Source organism: Chiloscyllium plagiosum, unplaced genomic scaffold (assembly GCF_037043375.1).
Source record: "Chiloscyllium plagiosum isolate Xiang-an unplaced genomic scaffold, Cpla_swu_hap1 HiC_scaffold_27, whole genome shotgun sequence".
In the NCBI taxonomy this organism is placed as follows: Eukaryota; Metazoa; Chordata; class Chondrichthyes; order Orectolobiformes; family Hemiscylliidae; genus Chiloscyllium; species Chiloscyllium plagiosum.
Window position 1 is genome coordinate 9,296,420 of NW_028270165.1, and position 22,939 is coordinate 9,319,358.

Below are 22,939 nucleotides of genomic sequence, written 5' to 3' on the forward strand. Positions count from 1 at the left end.
CCAGGAATACTTGGAATCCTGAGAAGGATTCAAGTGAATCCTAGAGAGATGTTGCATCCCTTGGACTATTCCCAGAAAGTGAATAAACTATCAAGACTCCAATTAATTGGTAATTTTTATTTGTTTAAAAATGTGAAAACTTAATGAAGAGTTCTCCCAGTTAATCATTGGGTATTCAAATTTCTCTTCAGAATTAAAGATCATAACAAAACTGGGTGTCATTGTGGGATGTTGAATCTGTAGTATGTGCTTGGTAAAATTTGGATGAACAATATTTCAAAGTGAATTTTATCATGTTAAGTACTAAGACTTTCTGGAGAGGAAAGATTTGCCCATGTGTGTTTTGCATTACGTAATCAAGGTCAGTTCAATAAAATATGCAGACAAGTTGATGCTAGAGTTGGGAGCTGTGGCAAAATATCAGAAATAATGCAGGCAGTAGCACGGCAATTAAGGTTAGAAAGTTAGCTAAAAAAATTATAAAAACAGGTGGAAAGTTTTGTCAGCTTTTCTTAAAAAAAAAGTTAACAAAAATGAGTCTGGGGATTCAGTAACGGAGGATAAAGAGATGGCACATGAATTGAAAAGAGTTTGAATCTGACTTCACTAGAGAGGATACAAGTAACACCCTGGAACTAGCTGTAAATCAGGAATTGAAAGGGAGGGAGGAACTGAAGAAAATTACAATCACCAAGAATTAGTACTGAGTAAACTGTTGGAACTACGAGCTGATAAGTCCCGGGTATTTGAAGGAATTCATCCTAGACTCTTAAAGAGAAATTAGCGAGTGAAATAAGACCATAAGACATAGGAGTGGAAGTAAGGCCATTCAGCCCATCGAGTCCACTCTGCCATTCAATCATGGCTGATGGGCATTTCAACTCTACTTACCCGCATTCTCCCCGTAATAGTTAATGTATTGGTTTTAATTTTCCAAACCTCATTAGTTTCAGGGATGGTTTCTTTAGATTGGAAAAATCCTTTCTTCAAAAAGGGAGACCGAGAACAGGAAACTGCAGACCATTTAACTTAACATATGTAATGGGGAAAATGTTCAAAGCTATTATAAAAGATATTATGACAGGGCGCTTGTATAAGTTCAAGGTAATCAGGCAGCGTGAATGTGTTTTTGTCAATGGGAAATAATGTTGTAATAATTTTTTGAAGAACGGCCTCTCCGTACTGCAACTGAGCTGATGAATCTCCAGTGCCCACAGGGAATGGAATCCCTTCCCTCAGTCCCCACATTTCCACAACTTCTCCGCAGTTCTGGTGACTTTTTGGCTCTGTGTTTCCGATGAACAATTGAAAGTGTGATCACACTCAGGAAACGTGTACAGTCACTCCCTCCTGCGAATAGTGTAATGTTTCTTCAGTCTGTGTAACTGGTTAAAGCGCTGCCCACAGTCAGCTCACGGGGAGACTCTCTCAACAAGGGTAAAAGACGTACAAAGGTTGAGCAGCGAGACAAAATGCAAAAGCAATAAAATGTCGAGCCACGGGGAAAACGTATTGTGGCTCGACCCCTTTTTTTCCTATTGGCATTTGAACACTTAAAATCTGTCAGGAACACCAGCATCCGATAGAGCATACAGCGCGTGTTTGCCGGTGTCAGCAAGCCGTGCGCATGCTCGCCGGGTGTCAGCAAAAACACTGGGTATGATCATCGCAGTCCGCACAAAAAGGCGCGCGATCTTCTTTTGATTGACCAATAGGGAGTACAGGAGGACCAGAAGGAGTCTAGTCCTCCTGCCAATCAGAGCCACCCCATTGTCTGAATGCGGAAGTTGGACCCTGAGTTTCTGAAGCTGCTTCTCCTGCTCCTGTTTCTCTGAATGAAGATTGAGCTTCACCCCAGACTGCAATCTCCTTCCTCTGTCCAACATCTGTGAGTACGGCACTCTCTTCTCTCACCACCTTTTCCATTTCTTTTTTTTTCATTCAGGGCTTCAGTTGTTGACTTGCAGCAACTGAAAGGAAAGGTAGTGAATCGGAGTGGACAGACTCTAGAAACGTTGCTCCACGTCTGTGTCGCAATTGGCAAAATAGACATGCAGGAGGCTGGAAGAACAAGCCAGGTCGCATCAGGAGGTGGAGAAGTCGATGTTTCAGGTGTAACCCTTCTTCAGGATTGGGGATAGGTGCAGATAAAGAGTGTCCTTGGGGCAGGGTGGTGAATTGGGGATAGGTGAAAGGTCTGACCTGGTTGGTGAATGGGAGGAATAAATCTGGTTCATGAGTGATGAGGGGGAGGAGCTGAGAAGGGAGTCGTTTGGGGGGGGGGGGAGAATGGGAAGTGAGGTTATTTGAGACTGGAGAACTCAATGTTGAGTCCTCTAGGCTATAGGCTGCCCAGGCGGAAGATGAGGTGTTGTTCCTCCAATTTGCTGTTTGGTTCATTGTGGTAATGGAGAAGGCCTAAGATAATCTTTTCAGAAAGGGAGGGGGAAGGGGAATTAAAGTGGGTAGTGACTGGGAGGTCCAGTCAACCTCTGTGGACCTGCCTGCGATGCTCAGCAAACCGTTCCCAAGTTTATGCTCAGTCTCCCCAATGTAGAGAAGACCACAATTGGAAAACATGAGAAAAAGAGTACAACAATGTGAAGTTGTGAAAAAGAGCAGAAAGGAAGTGTATTATTTAAATGGTGATATACTGAGATGTGGAGAAAGTGAGATCTGCAGATACTGGTGATTAGAGTCAGTAAGTGTGGCGCTGGAAAAGCACAGCAGGTCAGACAGCATCTGAGGGGCAGGACAGTCGATGTTTCAGGCACAAGGGAATAGGGAATGATATGTGGATATAGAAAGGGGGCTCAGTGTCTTTCTACACCAGTCACTGCCAGTTGTCAGACAGGTGCAGCAAGCAATCAGCAAAGCAAGTGGTATATTAACAAGAGGAATTGTGTTCAGAATTGTGGATGCCTTCCTGCAGTTAGTGGTCATTGAATATATTCAAGGCTGAGTTCATCTGAGTTTTGAGCAACAATAAAGTGGATGTTTATGGGAGAAAGCAAGAAAATGTTTTTAAGACAAGTACAGAACAGTTACAGTCATACAGCAAAAAAAACAGACCATTCAGTCCAACTAGACCACGTTGAATATATTCACAAACTAATCTAGTCCCACCTACCTGTGTTTGGCCCATATCCCTCCGAACCTTTCCTATTCATGTAATTAACCAAATGTCTTTTGAAAGTAACATCACTTCCTCTGGACATTCATTCCACACGTGAACTACTGTATTTAAAAAAAAAAAGCTGCCTCAAGTCTTTTCAACCCCCACCTGAGGGAAATGACACCTGCCATTCACCTCATGTATACTTCTCATGATTTTATAAACCTCTATAAGGTCACTTCTCAACCTCCTGTGCTCCAGTGAAGAAAGTCCCAGCCTATCCACCGAGATGTAGGAAGATTCATATCCAGTTATGGTCTGTTCAATGCTGGTTCAGGCTCCAAAGACCAAATGACCAACTCCTGCTCCCAATTCTCACGCTCTGTGTCCAAAGTTAAAAATCAAAAACACAGGATTATGGTCCAACAGGTTTATTTGGAAGCACTAGCTTTCAGATTGCTGCTCCTTCATCGGGTGGTTGTGAAGAATACCATTGTAAGACACTGAATTTATAGCAAAAGTTTACAGTGGGATGTAACTGAAATTATATATTGAAAAAGACCTGGATTGTTGTTAAGTCTCTCCTCTTTTAGAATAACCATGTTGGTTTTAGTTCTTTCATATGTAAATAGCAAAACCTTTTTTAAAAGTTACATTCCCAATTGGTATCATGTTGTCCCAGATAACGTATTGAAGGTGTGAGTTTCCCTGTGTGAGGCTGTCTGTACCACAACGGTTAGACTGATTCTAATCTTAAAAAATGGATTAACAGAATCTTACTTGGATTCATACAGTTTGTGTCCAGGACAGCAAGAGACCATCAGATATAGGAACAGCAATTAGGCCATTCAGCCCATTGGGTTTGCTCATACCATTCAATTGTGGCTGTTAAGTTTCTTATCCGCGTTCTCCTGCTTTTTCCCCGTAACCCTCGATCCCCTTGATACTCAAGAACCTATCTATCTCAGTCTTACATATCCTCAGTGACCTGGCCTCCACAGCCTTCTGTGGCAGTTAATTCCATAGATTCATTACTCTCTGGCTGAAGACGTTTCTCCTTACCTCCAATGTAAAGGGTCTTCCCTTTACTCTAAGACTGTGCCTCGAGCCCGAGTCTCTCCTCCCAATGGAAAGATCTTTCCAACGTCCACTCTGTCCAGGCCGTTCAGTATTCTGAATGTTTCAATTAGATCTCCCCTGAGTGTGGGCCTGTTAAACAGCATGAACCAGACCCTTCAGGATGAGATACAGCAGGGATTAGGTTCTACAAAGTGAGAAGGGAGGGACAGTGTGTGGGATGGAGATTTTCAGCTTCTCGAGAATGAGAGGAAGCAGAATTCACTATAAATTAGAATTGATCGGATGGACCAATGGGCCAAGGAGTGGCAGATGGAGTTTAATTTAGAGAAATGAGGTTTTGCATTTTGGTCAAGCAATCCAGGCAGGACTGGCACAGTGAAGGGGAGTGTTGCTGAACAAAGAGACCTTGGAGTGCAGGGTCATAGCTCCTTGAAAGTGGAGTCGCAGGTAGACAGGATAGTGAAGAATGTGTTTGGTATGCTTTCCTTTATTGGTCAGCATATTGAGTAGAGGCATTGGGAGATCATGTTGTGGCTGTACATTGGTAAGGTGACTTTTGGAATAGTGCGTCCAGTTCTGGTCTCCCTGCTTTCGGAAAGAACTTGTGAAACTTTGAGAGGGGTCGGAAAAGATTTGCGAGGATGTTGCTAGACTTGGAGGGTTTGGACCACACGGAAAGGCTGAGTAGATCCAGGATATTTTCGCTGGAGCATCGGAGGCTGAGGGGCAGCCTTATAGAGGTTTATAACGAGCATGGATAGGGTGAATATCCAAGGTCTTTTCCCCAAGGTAGGAGAGTCCAAAACTAGAGGGTTTTGAGGTGAGAGGGGAATGATTTAAAAGGGCCCTGAGGGGCAACTTTTTCACGCAGAGGGTTGTGGATGTATGGAACGAGCTGCCAGAGGAAGTGGTGAGGCTGGTACAATTATCTTTTAAATGCATCTGGCTGGGTACATGAATAGGAATGGTATAGAACCATAAGAGCCACATGCTGGCAAATGGGACCAGATTAATTTTGGATATCTGTTTGGCACAGACGAGTTTGACCAAAGGGTCTGTTTCCGTGCTGTATGACTAATTGGCTTCGGTGAAAGCAGGAGTCTGGTTGTGAAGACTGGACTTTCAGAGCAACTTTCAAAGATTTTTTGCCCTTACTGGGAGCAGAAGAAATTACAATGAAATATTTGATTTGTGAGAGAGCAACTGAGTGAGTGTGGACATTTGGGATTTTGGTGGAAAGTGGGAATTCATTGCCCTGTGGGGATCAAACCCTCCCTATCCAGTCATTTCAGCTGGTGGATGAGACTCGGCAGTTCATGCAGGCAGTCAATCCAGATAATATTTTATAAATTCCGGCTTTGAAAATAAAACCAGTCTGACTCATGACTGAGATACAGGCAAACTCTGACCTCATACCTTTAATGCATTGTCTGAGCTGAGCTGCCACCGTTTGTTGTAAAGCCTTATGTTATCTTGAGAGGGTGCCTTACAGGAAGTTCTGGGATTTACATATTAATGATACCTGCAATCCATTCTAAAAGATGAAAGACTTAACAATCCAGATTTGACCGATATATCATTTCAGTGGCAGGCCACAAATGTCTTTCCATAAATTCTGTGCCTTATGGTCTTATTCTCCACAACCACCTGATGAAGGAGCAGTGCTCTGAACGGGTCCTTCCAAATAAACCTGTTGGACTATAACCCGGGTTTGTGTGATTTTTAACCTTTACCCAGGTTAGGGTGGATTGACCATGCTAAATTATGCATAGTGCCCAGGGATGTGCAGGTGAGGGTGGATTGCACATGTTAAAGTACCCATCATGCCCAAGGAGGTGCAGGTTTGTGTGGGTTAGCCATGCTAACTTACACATAGTGTCCAGGGATGTGCAACGTAGGGTGGATTGGCCAAGGGGTATGGGCCAAGTGCTGGCAAATGGGACTAAATTGATTTACAATATCTGGTCAGCATCGTCGAATTGGACCAAAAGGTCTGTTACTGTGCGGTATATCTTAATGACTCTGGCTTTCTGCTAACGTTTGCCACGTCTCTTCTGTTCAGTTTCTCTCTGGTGTCTGTGTTAATACCTTGACGTGTCTGGTTATTCCTCAAGCTGCATTCCCGATTCATCCTGAATTGACACATTTTGTTTTGCTTCCCAACATCAGACCTGCTCACTCTCGGCAGTATCCCAATGTTGTGAAAGATATTAACTTTCAGGTGGAGTTATCCAATATGTAAATCTTGACGTTTTTGCTGTTCTGATCCTGAATCAGCACCTTCAGGAGAATTACTTAGAGCGGAGTGAGAACAGAGAGGGGGAGAGGGAGAGAAGGATGTTGCTTTCAATTTTGTGGAATAACAAAAAAGAATGCTCCACAGAAAGTAGAATAGCTTGTTCTGAATTTCTACCCTGCACTGACAGTGATGACTTTTGTAATCTCTTTTTCCAGAGTATTTGAAGATCTGAAGACAAAAGTTTCAAAATGAACAGATGAAGGCCTTATGCCTGAAATGTTGACTCTTCTGCTCCTCGGATGCTGCCTGACCTGCTGTGCTTTTCCAGCGCCGCACTGTTCAACACTGACTCTCCCCCATCTGCGGTCCTCACTTTCACATCAATATCTGACAGTCACTCAATCGACTGGGACAGCCACGATTTTTGATTACAATTCTGTGAGAAGGAGCAAAGCTTTTTAGTTCCTATTTCAGTACATTTTCATTATCAGTGGGACTGGATGAGAGACCCTACTGTTGCTGCGTACTAGAGTGGAGCCTGAAACAGTTATACGCCCTGGAAAGAGGAACTCACAGCAGTGAGGGGCAGGACATGCGTTTGCTTGTGGCTGAAGCTTTGGACATGGAGAAACCGTGGAAGTGTGGTAACTGTGGGAAAGGCTTCCGTACTCCGTCTGACCTGGAGATTCATTGGCGCATCCACACCGGGGAGAGGCCGTTTTCCTGTCCCAAGTGCGGGAAGGGCTTTACCCAGGTCTCTACCCTGCTTCGGCACCAGCGGATCCACACGGGGGAGAGGCCTTTCAGCTGTCCCGAGTGTGGGAAGGCCTTCAGCGATTCATCCTCCCTACTGACCCACCGGCGAGTCCATACGGGGGAGAGGCCCTTCAGCTGTCCCGAGTGTGGGAAGGCCTTCAGCGATTCCTCCACCCTGCTGAGGCACCAGCGGGTCCACACGGGGGAGACCCCCCTTCAGCTGCCCCGAGTGCGGGAAGGCCTTCAGCCGTTCCTCCAATTTGTTGACCCACCAGCAGGTCCACACAGGGGAGAGGCCCTTCAGCTGTCCTGATTGCGGGAAGGTCTTCAGCTATTCCTACTCCCTGCTGAGGCACCAGCGGGTCCACACGGGGGAGAAGCCCTTCAAATGTTCCGAGTGTGGGAAGGCCTTCAGCTATTCCTCCTCCCTGCTGACCCACCGGCGAGTCCATACGGGGGAAAGGCCCTTCTGCTGTCCCGAGTGCGGGAAGGCCTTCAGCGATTCCTCCTCCCTGCTGACCCACCGGCGAGTCCACACAGGGGAGAGGCCCTTCAGCTTCCCTGAGTGTGGGAAGGCTTTCACCCGCTCCTCCCACCTCCGGAGCCACCAGCGACTTCACGTGCCATCGCAGGGGGACTGACAAAGCGACTGCCGAGTGCCGTTATCGACTGGACTATTAACCCAGTTCTGGGATCTGTTGGGTTTGAATACCACTGCAGCAGATGGCGGAATTGGAATACGGTCAGAATCTAACGATGAAACCATTTTCTGTGGGTGGGGGGGAAGGGGAGAGAAAACCCCAATCTGATTCACGCCCTTTTTAGGGAAGGGCACTGCCGTTGTGGGAAAGGATTAACTCAGTCGTCCCAGCTGCATCCTTTATCTGGTTTGGCCTACACGTGACTCCAGACCCACAGCAGTCTGTTTCACTCCACACTGCCCCCGTTCCCGGCCCCACGGGTTAAGGCTGTACCAAGGATCCAATTAAAAAGGGACAACTCTGTGCTGACCGATAGTAAAGAAAGTGAGGTGGGGTGGGGGGGCGGGGGAGTGTGTGCGCTTTGACCTTGAGCTATTTAAAAAGCAGCTACTTTCTCTACATCTTTTTGCTGGGGGAGATCTGAAGCTGTAACAAAGTTGGGTCACAATAAAGGTTACCTGAACTTAGTGCTGGGCTCAGACTCTCATTGAAAGCTTTGAGCTCCAGATGGTTTTTTGTTTTAAAGCTGCTCATTTCTTCCAGCCTCCTGCACCAAGTTTCTAATGTCGTGTATCAGGTGGAGCAGTGAATGAGTAGCTAGTATCGTTAGAAATTGTAAATGTTTAAGGAGTACAGGTACTGCATCGTTTCATCAGCATTGTAAAGGTTACTGGCTGCACTGGGAGGTGTGGGCTGTGTTCACTCGAAACTCTTATCTTTAAAATTGAGAATAGCTAAAATGATATATTCAGAAACATCATTGAAGTCTAAACGCATTTCAATTTTTTAAAAGAGCTGCTGAAATCTTTCTGAAACTTGCACTGGAATATGTGCAGTTAGGCCACAGCTCAGGACAGGCTGTAAGGGGTGAATGACCTATTCCTCATTTTGTGAAATTGGTTTCAACTATGTAGACATAGTTATAGAGTTGTAGAGCCTGAAACAAACCCTTCAGTCCATATCTTAAATGAATCTAGTGACCCATTTGCCAGCATTTGGTCTATGTTCATCTGTACCCCTCCTATTCATATCCCCATCCAGATGCCTTTTAAATTAGATTTTTTTTTTAGATTAGATTAGATTACTTACAGTGTGGAAACAGGCCCTTCGGCCCAACAAGTCCACACCGACCCGCCGAAGCGCACCCACCCAGACCCATTCCCCGACATTTACCCCTGCACCTAACACTACAGGCAATTTAGCGTGGCCAATTCACCTAACCTGCACATTTTTGGAGTGTGGGAGGAAACCGGAGCACCCGGAGGAAACCCACGCAGACACGGGGAGAATGTGCAAACTCCACACAGTCGGTCGCCTGAGGCGGGAATTGAACTCGGGTCTCTGGCGCTGTGAGGCAGCAGTGCTAACCACTGTGCCACCGTGCCGCCCACAAAATGTTGTAATTGTACCAGCCTCCACCACTTCTGGCAGTTCATTCCATACACGCACCACCCTCTGCGTGAAAATGTTGCCCCTCCGATCCCTTTCCCCACTCACCTTCAACCTCTGCCCCTTTAGTACTGGACTCCCCTACCTGGGGAAAGACCTTGGGTATTCACCCTATCCATGCCCCTTACAAATGTCTATAATTTTAAGGAGGAGAAAATGAGGACTGCAGATGCTAGACATCATTTTCCACCCTCCCCCCCCCCCCCCCCCACTTTATGCCAGTCCCGTGCCTTCAACTCAGCACGCCCTCTTGACCTGTCCATCAACTTTTCAATCTATCAGCTCCACCCACTTCTCCAACCTATCCATCGCCAAACCGTTACTACCTGATGCCTGGAGGAGGAACACCTCATACTCTGCCTTGCAACCCTGCAACCCCACAGGACAAATGTGGATTTCAACAGTTTCCTCACCTCCCCCACTTTATCCCAGTCCCAAGCCTCCAACTTGGCGCTGCCCCTTCTGACCTGTCCATCATTTTTTCCTATCTATCTGCACCATAACCCCCTCCGAACTATCATCTTGCCACCCCAACCCCCACCTCTCTCTCTCTCACACACACACACACACACACACACACACACACACATCCATACACCTACCTTCATCTACCTATGGCATTCTCAGCTACCTTGTCCCCAACCCCACCCTCTTCCCATTTATCTCTCAGCACCCCCGGCCCACAAGCCTCGTTCCTGATGAAGGGCTTATGCCCAAAACATCAATTCTCCTGCTCCTTGGCTGCTGCCTGACCTGCTATGGTTTTCCAGCACCACACTCCCGGCATAATTTTAAGGTAATTGGAGGAAGGTTTCGGGGAGATGTCAGAGTAGTTTCTCTACTCAGATAGTGGTGGCTGTGTGAAATGCACTGTCAACAGTGGTAGTGGAGTCAGATACATTAGGGACATTTAATCGACTCTTGGATAGGTACATGAAAGTTAGTACAATAAATGGTATGTAGGTCAGTCTGATCTTAGAGTAGGATAAAGGGCCGGTACTGCATTGAGTGCCGAAGGGCCTGTACTGTGCTATGTACCTAAGTAGAGTTAAAAGTTTTGTTTTATCAGCAGTACAGTCAGATCCGAGCAAACCAAGGACATGCAGGTCATACTGCGCTTAGACAGAGTGAGGCATACAGGGTTACAGCTGCACAAGAGGTGCGCAGAAGCAACATTAGATTTCAAATTGGAGAGCACCATTCAGCAGTCTAATAATGGCAGGGAAGAAGCTATTCTTGAACCTGTTGGTACATGTGTTCAAGCTTCTGTATCTTCTGCCTGACAGAAGATGGTGCAGGAGATCAATCCCGGGGTGGGAGGGGTCTTTGAGGTTGGTAGCCTTTCCACGACAACGAGAAGTGTAGATGGATGACATGAGTGGGAGGTTGGCTTCCGTGATGGACTGTGCTGTGCACACCACCTTCTGTAGTTTCTTCCGGTCCTCGGCAGAACAGTTGCCGTAGCAGGACGTGATGCACCCAGATTCAATGCTTTCTGTGGTGCATCTGTAAATGTTGGTGAGTGTCATTATGGACATGCCGAATTTCTTGAGCATCCTGAGGAAGAAAAGGCGTTGTTGTGCCTTCTTGACCGTTGCATGGGTACGTTTAGATATTTAGCCACTCCTTTCTCACTATTACTAACTCCTTTACTTGATGCAGTCAGTCAGTTTCATACCTTGTGCTAAATATTATGAAGGGCAAAGGTAGTGTACATACATAATATGAAATCTTTAAACTTGAATTCATTTTAAAGAGCAGAACAACGTATTTATGGTAAAAATGGGTAAACTTAACAGGTTTTATGAAGGGTGAGAGTGGGAAGTATGTGGAGGTGCATGTTAAAACAGGACAGAGTCTGCATGGCTTTGACAACAGGAGGTCATGTCTGACAAATCTATTCGGATTCTTTGTGCAGGTAGTGAGTAAGTTAGACAAAGGGAGAGCCAGTGGATGTGAGCGATTTGGATTTCCAGAAGGCCTTTGACAAGGTGCCGTGCAGGAGGCTGCTAAGTAAGATAAGAGTCCCTGGTGTAGGAGCAAGGTACTGGCACGGATAGAGGATTGGCTGACTGGCAGAAGGCAGGGAGTTGGCATAAAGGGGTCTTTGGAGTTCCAAAGGGGTCCATGCTGAGAATGCTTGGACAGCCCAGGAGAATGGTCAGAGAAGGGGCAGATGGAATACAATGTGGTAAAGTCTGAGGTTATGCACTTTGGTGGGAAGACCAGAAACAGAGACTGTTCTCAAAATGGGAAAGGCTTCGGAAATGTGAAACAGAAAGGGATTGGGGAATCCCAGCTCGGGGAGGATGGTACCATTCATTCGGGGTGGTGTGGAAAGGATCGTACCATTGAGATTTGGGAGGATTGTACCCTTAATGGCTGTGGGGGAGTAAAGGATTATACCATTCAGAGGGGAACGATTGCATCATTCAAAGGTGGAGGGTTGTGGAGGAGAGGATTGTACCATTCACATCATTGGGTGTGGATTGTACCATTCACAGAGAGAATTATTTATTTTTATTTTTCAGAATTTCCAGGATACAGGACATATGCCAATTTTCCCCACCAGAAATCGACTGAAACTGGGTGCACTAAAAAAATCCAGCAGGAAGATTATCAGTAAAAAAGGTCTAGTTTCAGTCATAGCAGTTAAAGACTTATAGAGTCACATGGACAGAAACAGACACTTCATTCAACTCATCCATGCCGACGAGATGTTCCAATCTGGCCCAGTTCCAAGTTCCAGCATTTGCTCCATATTCCTCTAAATATGAACTATTCATCTAGACACCTTTTTAAATGTTGTAATTGTACCCACCACTACCTCTGGCTGCTCATTCCATAACACTCTACCTTCTGCATGAAAACATTGCCCCTTAGTTCCTTTTTAAATCTTTCCCCCTCTCATCTTAAACTTATACCTTCTAGTTTTGGACTCCTCCATCTTGGGGGAAAAGACCTTGGCTATTCGCCCTATCCATGATTTTCATGATTTTATAAAACTTCTAAGGTCACCCCTCAGCCGCCTCCACTCCAGGGAGAACAGCCTCAGCCTAGTCAACTTCTCCCTATAGCTCAAATCCTCCAACCCTGGCAACATCCTTGTCAATCTTTTCTGAACCCTTTCAAGTTTCACAACATCCTTCCAAGAGGAAGGATGCTGGAATTGTACACTTATTCCAAAAGGGGCCTAAACATTCTCCTGTACAGCCACAACATGACCTCTCAAATCCTATACTCAATACTCTGACCAATAAAGGAAAGTATACCAAACACCACCTTCACTATCCTATCTACCTGCAACTCCACTTTCAAGGAACTGTGAACTTGCACTCCAAAGTCTCTTTGTTCAACAACACTCCCTAGAACCTTCCCATTAAGTGTAGATGTGCTGCTCTGATTTGTTTTTCCAAAATGCAGCACCTCGCATTCATCTAAATTAAACTCCATCTGCCACTCTTCAGCCCATTGGCACATCTGATCAAGATCCCATTGTAATCTGAGGTAACATTCCTCATTGTTCACTACACCTCCAATTTTGGTGTCATCAGTAAACCTACTAACTATACATCTATGTTCACATCCAAGTCATTTGCATAAAAAACACAGAAAGGAGTGGACCTAGCACCGATCCTTGTGGCACTTCAGTGGTCACAAGCCTCCAGTCTGAAAAGCAACTCTCCACCACCACCTTCTACCTTTGAGCCAGTTCTGTATACAAAGGGCTAGTTCTCTCTGTATTCCAAAAGATCTAACCTTGCTAACCAGTCTCCCTTGGGGAACCTTGTCAAACACCTTACTGAAGTCCATATAGATCGTGTCCATTGCTCTGCCCTCATCAATCTTCTTTGTTACTTCTTCAAAGCACTCAATCAAATTTGTGAGACCTGATTTCCCATGCACAAAGCCATGCCGACGATCCCTAATCAGTCCTTGCTTTTCCAATTATGTATAAACCCTGTCTCTCAGGTTTCACTCCGACAACCTGCCCACCACCGATTTCAGGTTCTCTGGCTTTTCCTTATCACCTTTCTTAACTAGTGGTACCACGTTAACCAACCTCCAGTTTTCTGGCACCTCTCCTGTGACTATCAATGATACAAATATTTCAGCAAGGGGCCCAACAATCACTTCCCGAAGCCTCCCACAGAGTTCTCTGGTACACCTGACCAGGTCCTGGAGATTTATCCACCTTCGTGTTTCAAGACATCCAGCACCACCACCTCTGTAATATGGACATTTTTAAAGATGTTATAATCTATTTCCCTACAATCAATATTTTTCATGTCCTTCTCCAGAGTAAACATTGATGCAAAATACTTGTTTAGTATCTCCCCCACCTCCTGTAGTTCCACACATTGGCTACCTTGCTCATCTTTGATGTGCCCTATTTTCTCCCCAGTGACCCTTTTGTCCTTAATGTATTTGTAAAAACACTTTGGCAAATAGGGTTAAGGAGAATCCAAAGTTATCTCATGTCCAGTTTTTGCCCTCCTGGTTTCCCTTTTAAGTATACTCCTACTACCTTTATACTCTAAGGATTCACTCAATCTATCCTGTCTATACCTGACATATGCTTCCTTCTTTTTCTGAACCAAACAATCAATTTCTCCAGTCATCCAACATTCCCTACACCTACCAGACATTCCTTTCACCCTAACAGGAATATACTGTCTCTGGATTCACGTTATCTCATTTCTGAAGGCTTCCCATTTTCCAGCTGTCTCTTTACCTGCAAACATCTGCCCCCAAACAGCTTTTGAAAGTTCTTGCCTATTACTGTCAAAATGAGACATTCTCCAATTTAGAATTTCAACTTTTAGATCTGGTCTATCCTTTTCCATCACTATTTTAAAATTAAGAGAATTATGGTCGCTGGCCCCAAAGTGCACCCCCACTGACACCTCAGTCAGCTGTCCTGCCTTATTTCCCAAGAGTAGGTCAAGTTTTGCACCTTCTCCATAGATATATCCACATACTAAGTCAGAAATCTTTCTTGAACACGCTCAATAAATTCCTCTCCATTTAAACCCTTAAACCTATGGCAGTCCTGGTCTATGGTTGGAAAGTTAAATCCCCTACCATAACCATATAAGGGGAAATGAGTTTAAAACTGGGCACAATCCTCCAGGTGCAGTTTCAGCAATGCTATGTTTGGTTGCAGCAACACTTCCTTCCCTTTATGTTCTATTCCTTTAGCGATAAAAGCGAATGCTGCATTCACTTTCTTACTTATCTACTGTACCTGCATGCTAGTTTTCTGTGACTCATTAATGAGGATACCCAGATCCCTCTGCACCAGATCACCCCAAACCCTCTCTTAGATAATAGGTTGCTTTGCTGGTTTTGTTTTTGATCAAAATGCATGACCTCACATTTATCCACCTTAAACTCCATCTGCCACATTTTGGCCCACTCTCCTAACCTATCCAGATCCATTTGTAAGGTTCATATATCCTCATTGCAATCTACCATCACGCCTATTTATGTGTCATCCACAAATTTGGCAAATGAGCCTTTTATACATATATCCAAGTCACTAATGTAGATTGTAAATAGCTGGGGTCCAAGGACCCAACCCTGTGGCACCTGACTAGTTACTTCTTGCCATCCAGAAAAAAAAGCCATCAATTTGGACTGTCTGTCTTCTGCCCATCAGCCAGCCACCTATCCAAGCTGATAAATCAGCTCATATCGCATATGATCTAACCTTGCGAGTTAACGCTTTCTTGGCACTTTAGCAAATGCCTTCTGAAAAGCCAGATATATTACATCTACAGGACCCCTATTATCCACTTGTTACATCTATGAAGAACTTAGTCAAATCTGATTTGCCCATCATAAAACCATGCTGACTCTGATGGATAGAGTTTTGACTTTTCAAACGTCCTGATATTGCTTCCTTGATAATTGACCCTAACACCTTCCCAACAACAGATGTTAAACTAACTGGTCTGCAATTTCCCACATATTGCCTGCCTCCCTTTCTGAATACAGGCATTACATTAGCATTTTTCCAATCCACTGGAACCATAAGATCCTAAGATATAGGAGCAGAAACTAAGCCATTCAATCATGGCTGAAACGTTTCTCAAATCCATTCTCCCGCTTTCTTTGATCACCTTGACAATCAAGAACCTACCTATCTCTGTATTAAATAAACTCAATGAATCTTTCTCATGTCCAGGGAATTTTGGAATATTGTAACTGATGAATCCACAATCTCCACTGCCACTTCCTTTAGTACCCTAGGATGTAGGCCATCAGGCCCAGGGGAGTTGTTTGCCCTCAATCCTAACAGTGTACCTAACGTTGATTGTTTAAGTTCTACCTTTTGTATAGCCTTTGAATTGCTCGTTTCAATACGAATCGTACTGCTGTCCTCCAACGTGAAAACTGAGGAAAAGTATTGATTTAGCAGCTCTGTCATTTCAGTGTTCCCCTTATTAACTCACCTGTTTCACCTTCCAAGGAACCAACATTTACTTTAGCGACACTGTTCCCTTTGGCAGACCGATAGAAGCTTTTGATATTTTATGCTATGTTTCTTTCGTAATTTACCTGACCTATTTCTATTCATCTTCGAAAATCCCTTTGTTTGTGTCTGGAAGTTTCCCGATGTTTCAGCTTTCCAAAGGTCTGGAGTAACATTCCTGAACAGGCTGGGGGCGGGGAAAACCAACCCCCATTGTCCCCTATTGGTTGGAGGGCTCCCCCAGCCACGCCCCCTCAGATGGTGACGACGCCGTCTGGACCACGCCCCCTGTAAGTTGGCGCATGTGCAATGGGACAAAGACAGTGTTACTGAGTGTGGGAGAGGAATGGCGCCGGCGGCTGAAGGAACAAGAACAGGAGCCGCTGGAAAAGCTGAGCAGGTCCGGCAGCTCGTGTCGGGAGGAAGGTGAGGAGGTGTTTCGGGTCCGGGGATCCTCCTTCAGAACAGGACCAGGTTTCAGGAACATCCCGGGGAGGTCGCCAGGCCCGAGCGCCATGACCTGGCTCCTGCCCCCGGGGAGAGGAGACAGTGAGACAGGGTAGGATTGGGACCCGCGGGAGGAGGGAGACTGGGGAGTTTATAAACTCCTAGGGGGAGGCCTCAGGCCTCCAATAGAAGCCCCACAGGCTCAGTGTTTACTTCACCGGCGAAGGAGCTCTCGGGTTGCCCGGGCAACCGGCCGCCAGCTTTGTGAGGGTCAGGCGCCTGTTGTCTTGGGACGGGGTTGTTAGATTGTTGTATAATATTGATCTCCTCTGTACTTTTAATCTTGAATATTTTAAAAATGTACACTGGCTTCAATTTGTGAATTCTAAGTACAGAAGCAAAATATAAACATCTCCTTACATGCCTCCCAACATGTGCATAGGAGCCAAGACTGCCTCAGGATTTACTGAGGTGCTGAATCAATAGCTCTTTCTCTTTTGATTAATGAAGGTGGTGCCCAGCAGACTCCTGCACACAGCCTGTTCTGTCAGCCTTTATGGGAAAAATAGGATTGCAAAACCGAGACACCAATGTAGCCAAGTAATCTGAAGTCACACTTTGGTGCTTTAATCGCCTCAAACGCATGCCATTCAGAATAATGTCAAGGCTATAGGGGTACCAGGCTCCCCAAGATAGCCAGGATGGATAACATACAGGAGAGCTGAAGTGTTATCCTTATCAAGCCTGTAATGTCTTCACAAATCTCTAACAAGTTAGTTAAATGCAGTGTCCCCGTCAGAAATCCCATGCAGACTCTTCCTACTCAATCCACCTTTCTCCATGTGACTACTAATTTTGACCAGAATAAGTATTACTGGAAGCTTCTCCACCAAATTTAAACTGGCAGGTGGGACTAGATTGGGTTGGGATATCTGGTCGGCATGGACGGGTTGGACGGAAGGGTCTGTTTCCATGCTGTACATCTCTATGACTCTATAATTGCTGAGATTAACTTTACAACCTTTCTTAAACCAGGCTGCAATGTTTGCAATTCTCCAGTCTTCTGGCACCTCCTCCAAGTCCCTTCCTTCAAGATTGTTGGATGCATTTCATCAGTGCCTTGTCAAACTTTAAGTACCAAATGCTTATCGAAGACTTCTTTCATGTAAATTTTGAACTCTTGGGAGGTCATGTTGTGGCTGTACAGAACATTGGTTAGGACACTGTTAGAATATTGCGTGCAATTCTGGTTTCCTTCCAATGAAAAGATGTTGTGAAACTTGAAAGGGTTCAGAAACGATTTACAAGGATGTCGCCAGGGTTGGAGGATTTGAGCTATAGGGAGAGGCTGAACAGACTGAAGCTGTTTTCCCTGGAGTTTTGGAGTCTGAGAGGTAACCTTATAGAGATTTACAAATTTATGAGGGGCATGTATAGGATAAATAGACAGTCTTTTCCCTGGGTTCAGGTCTGTTTCCATGCTGTACATCTCTATGACTCTATGTTGGTTGCATCTGTAAGATCCTGAATCAGCACCTTGAGAATTAGAGCGGAGTGAGAACAGAGGGGGAGAGAGAGTGGGATGGTGCGTTCAATTTTGTGGAATAACAAAAGAAAAGTATAATCTGCAGAAAGTAGAATTGCTTGTTCAGAATTGTTACACTGCACTAATTGTAATGACTTTTGTAATCTCTTTTTACAGAGTATTTGAAGATCTGAGGACGGAAATTTCAAAATCGCCTTATGCCCGAAGCATTGACTCTTCTGCTCCTTGGATGCTGCCTGACCTACAGTGCTTTTCCAGCGTCGTACTTTTGAACTCTTGACTCTCCAGCATCTGCAGTCCTCACTTTCACATCAATGTCTGACAGTGACACTGGGACATCGGGACTGCAACGATTTTTGACTGTGATTCTGTGAGAAGGAGCAAAGCGTTTGCTTCCGGCTTGAATACATTTTCAGAATCAGTGGGACTGGATGAGAGACCCTACGTTGCAGCGCAGTTAGTATGGAGCCTGAAACAGTTATACGGCCTGGAAAGAGGAATTCACGGCAGGGTGGGGCTGTACCCACATTTGTGTGCGGCTGAAGCTTTTTGGCCATGGAGAAACCCGAGGAATCCCGCCTTGTGAAGAAACCGTGGAAGTGTGGCGACTGTGGGAAAGGCTTCTGTGCCCCGTCTGCTCTGGAGACTCATCGGCGCAGTCACACCGGTGAGAGGCCCTTCAGCTGTCCCGAGTGCAGGAAGGGCTTTACCCAGGCATCTGTCCTGCTGACCCACAGGCGAGTCCACACGGGGGAGAGGCCTTTCAGCTGCCACGAGTGTGGGAAGGTCTTCAGCAATTCCTTCACCCTGCTGAGGCACCAGCGAATCCACAAGGGGGAGAGGCCACTCTCCTGCCCCGAGTGCGGGAAGGCCTTCAGTGATTCCTCCCACCTGCTGACCCACCGGCGGGTCCACACAGGGGAGAGGCCCTTCAGCTGCTCCGAGTGCAGGAAGGCCTTTACCCAGGCCTCTGCCCTGCTGATCCACCAGCGGCTCCACACAGGGGAGCGGCCCTTCAGCTGCCCAGAGTGCGGTAAAGGCTTCAGCGATTCCTCCACCCTGCAGACCCACCAGCGGGTCCACACAGGGGAGAGGCCCTTCAGTTGCTGTGAATGCGGGAAGTGCTTTACCCAGGCCTCTGCCCGGCTGAGACACCAGCAGTCCCACACCAGCGGATCCACACGGGGGAGAGGCCCTTTAGTTGTCCCGAGTGCGGAAAGTGCTTTACCCAGGGCATCACACTTCAGAAACACCAGCAGGTCCACATAGGGGAGAGGCCCTTCAGTTGCCCCAGGTGCAGTAAGGTGTTCACCTGCTCCTCCCACCTGCAGAGGCACCAGCAAGTTCACGTGCCGTAGCAGGGGCATTGAAGGAGTGACGGCTGAGTGCCATTATCGACTGGAGTATTAACCCAGTTCCGGGGCCTCCCGGGTTCGATGGTGAAATTGGAATTCAGTCAGTAATCTGGAGTTCCAAGTCTAATAGTGAAGCCACTTTTGGGGGGGAGGGGGAAGAAAACCCCCATCTGATTCACTCACGTCATTTTCCGGGAAGGAAACTGCCGTTGTGGGAAAGAATTCACTCAGTCGTCCCAGCTGCACCCTTTACCCTGTCTGGCCTATGGTTGACTCTACACTGCCTCCCCCCCCACCCCCACTCCGTTCTCTTCCCCATTGGGCCCCTCCCTCTCCCCAGCAAATGAACAGGGAGAAACCTACTTGGATACAGAGTATACGTTGAAATTGCTGAATGAGGCAATACTTCCTACAGGTTAAGAAAGGGAGTGTGTGCGCTTTGACTTTGAGCTGTTTTTAAATAAAAAGCTACTTTTTCCACGCCTTTTTGCTGGGGGGAATCTGAAGCTGTAACAAAGTTGGGTCACAATAAAGGGTTACCTGAACTTACCGCCAGGCTCAGACTCTCATTGAAGGCTTTGAGCTTCAAATGGTTTTTGTTTTAAACCTGTTGATTTCTTTCAGCCTCCTGCACTAAGTTTCCAATGTCGTGTATCAGATGGAGCAGTGAATGAGTAGCTAGTATCGTTGGAAATTGCAAATATTTCAGGAGTGCAGGTACTGTGTCGTTTTATCGGCATTGTAAAGTTTACTGGCAGCACAAGGAGGTGTGGGCTGTTAATTAGAAATGATGTGGAGTTGCTGGTGTTGGACTGAGGTGGATAAAGTTAAAATCTACACAACTCCAGGTTATAGACCCAACAGATTTATTTGGAAGTGCTAGCTTTTGGAGCGCTGCTCCTTCATCGGGTAGCTGTTGAGCAGGATCATAAGACATAGAATTTATTGGCAAAACATTACTGTGTCATGCAGTTGATAAGATTTCCTGAACCAGTCCAGTTGCAATTCAGTCTTTCATCTTTTAGAATGGGTTGTAGGTTTCGGTTCATTAACATGTATATCCCAGAACTACTTTTAAGTCACATTCTCCCGATGACTTAAATCAGGTGACATCTCAGCTCAAACAATGCAAGAAAGGTGTGAGGTTCAAGTCTGTCTGTATCCCAGTCCTGAGTCACACATGTTCTATTTCCCAAGTAGGAATTTATAAAATATTACATAGATTGACTGCCTGCAGATTGTGTTTTGCTCAAATAGCACAATGTATCTGCAAATGCAAATTCACTGCATAGGTTTGTGTGTGTGTGTGCGCATGAGAGAGACAGTGTGTGTGTTTGCATGTGCATGCTTGATAAAGTGTGTCGATGCAATGGAGTATAAGTCTGTGAGAAGGTGTGTGCATGGATTTGTGTGGGAGGTGTATGTGTGTGAGAGAGGGTCTGCGTGACTGGGTGTGTATGTGTGCGTGTGGGAGTGAGAGACAGTGTTAAGTGTCGTGAAAATCCCGGTTGAGACCGTCCTCATGGGTTCCAAACTTGCCTATCGGCCTCTGCTTGGCCAGTAGAAACAATTAATCAGTTACTGGGTGGCATGCTGGCTCAGTGGTTAGCAGTGCTGCCTCGCAGCATCAGGGATCCAGATTCGATTCCTACCTTGGGCAACTGTCTATGTGGAGTTGGCACATTCTCCCCATGTCTGCATGGGTTTCCTCCGGGTGCTCCAGTTTCCTCTCACAATCCAAAATATATGCAGGTCAGGTGAATTGGCCATGCTAAATTCCACAGTGTTAGGTGCATTACTCAGGGGTAAATATAGGGAGGGGAATGGGTCTGGGTGGGTTACTCTTTGGAGGGTCAGTGTGGACATTTTGGGCCAAACGGCCTGTTTCCATACTGTAGGGAATCAAATCTAATCTACACACTCACACATTGGAGAGGGCAGAGTGAGACTTGTCTTTCACTTTGCAGAAGGTGGGAGGTTCTGGATGCTGTGATTCAGGGTATAAACACGCTGGAAGACCTTTGGCTCAGAGAGATGGAGTTGGAAGCCAGGCTGCAGACATGTCACGGGGAAAGTTAACCGGACACTTTATTCCAGGAGATGGTCATTCTCCTCTGGACAGAGCCTTCTGATTAGGTCATTGGACAGGGTCAGAAGGGTGAGAGTGTGAATCACAGAGGTAAAGGGGATCTGAGATTGGGCAGCGGGGAGGAGCTACCTGGCTGAGTGGTGGGAGGGGAGGGGGCGTTGGGGGTAAGGGGCAGAATATTGACAGGTGATTGTCGTCTTTCTCTGCAGTTAGCAGCAGGAGGCCAGATGGCATCAGTGTCTGTCTGGCACCTGGTTCAGGAACCGACGTGCTCAGGACAGGAGAAGTGGGAATGGGAGGCTGCAGTGGGTGTGGTCCACAAATCTCAGGAGGGCAGAGCTTCTGCTGAGGGCGCATGAGAAGTCAGAAGCTTTGAAAACAAAGCAGAACATCAAAGCTCTGGGTGGCATGGTGGCTCAGTGGTTAGTACTGCTGCCTCACAGTGCTGGGTTTGATTCCAGCCTCAGGCGACTTCAGCACATTGTCCCCCTTGTGTCTGCGTGGGTTTCCTCCAGGTGCTCCAGTTTCCTCCCACAGTCCAAAGATCTGCAGTTTAGGGTGGATCATCTGTGCTGAAGTGTCCAGGGATATGCATTTTCGGGTGTGTAAGCCATGGGGAACTGCAGGGTTGTATGGTAAGTGGGTTGGTCTGGTGGGATGCTGTTTGGAAGGTCAGTGTGAGGTGAATGGGCTGAATGGCCTGCAGGGATTATGTGATTCTACTGCTTTAGCCATTTGTATATTGAAAAATGATTACTGTGGTCCTGGGAAAGGTGGGATTTGTAGTGTCACTGTCCTCTGTCCATTCTCTTTCTGTCCCCCTGTCCATTTTCTCTCTCTTGACACCCACCCTCAGCTCCTCCCCCCCCCCCCCAACTATTCTCTTTCCCACCACCTATTATTTCTCATGCCTCCATCCCTCTTTGTTCGCTGTATCAAGCCCTTCTAAGGAGAGAGAGACAGATGGTGATAACTCTACCTGGGAGATGGGGGTGCACAAGAAATGGCTGATCTTTAACATTGAGAATAGCTACTCAGAAACAACATTACGGCATATTCAATTCTATTTTTAAAAAAGCTGCAGGCATCTTTCTGAAACTTGCGTTGAAAAATGTGTAGTCTGGCCACAGTTGAGGACAGGCTGTAAGGGGTGAGTTGCCCATTCTAATATTGTCAAATTGGTTCAGACGATGAAGAAATAGAGTCATGGAGCATGGAATGAAACAGTTTGGTCTGTGCCGACCAGATATCCTAAATTAATCTACTCCTATTTGCCAACACTTGGCTCAAACCCCTTTAAACTTTCCTATTCGTACACCCATCCAGATGCCTTTTAAAAGTTGTAATTGTACCAGCCTCCACTCTGGCAGCTCATTCAATACATTTACCATCCTCTGTGTGAAACAAGTTACCCCTTAGGTCCCTTTTAAACCTTTCCCCGATCACCCAAAACTAATGTCCTCTAGTTCTGGCATTTCTTGAGGCAAATTAAATGTCTCACGTTTTTTTCTCATCCTTTGGTCCCTAAACCTATGCCCTCCAGTTTGTGACTCCCCTGACCGAGGGAAAAGATATACAAAATATATACAAAAGATATACAAATGTCGAGCCACAGGGGGGAAAAAATTGTGGTTCAACTTTTTTTTCCTCTGATTGGCATTTGGACACTTCAAATCTGTGAAGA

At 46.0% G+C, this 22,939-nt stretch overlaps 1 protein-coding gene and 1 pseudogene across 6 annotated transcripts in view; both read left to right on the top strand.

Moving 5' to 3' along the window:
* The window catches only part of LOC148143034 (uncharacterized), a 30,152-nt gene extending 10,436 nt beyond the window's left edge, over nt 1-19,716 (top strand). The window contains exons 1-2 of one of the 5 annotated variants that reach the window (XM_087973976.1): nt 16,137-16,218; nt 17,968-19,716. In XM_087973976.1, coding sequence (XP_087830102.1) covers nt 18,367-19,080 — 714 coding nt within the window. In that variant the 5' untranslated portion in view covers nt 16,137-16,218; nt 17,968-18,366 and the 3' untranslated portion in view covers nt 19,081-19,716. Of the gene's footprint in view, nt 1-16,136; nt 16,378-17,967 lie in introns of those variants that run through there. The other 4 variants (XM_087973975.1, XM_087973974.1, XM_087973977.1 and 1 more) reach the window with 4 other exon arrangements.
* On the top strand, nt 2,021-7,899 carry LOC148143035 (uncharacterized; annotated as a pseudogene). The gene is made up of 2 exons (XR_015751081.1): nt 2,021-2,112; nt 6,650-7,899. The product of XR_015751081.1 is annotated as an uncharacterized LOC148143035 (transcript).
* Nucleotides 19,717-22,939: the final 3,223 nt, after the last annotated feature.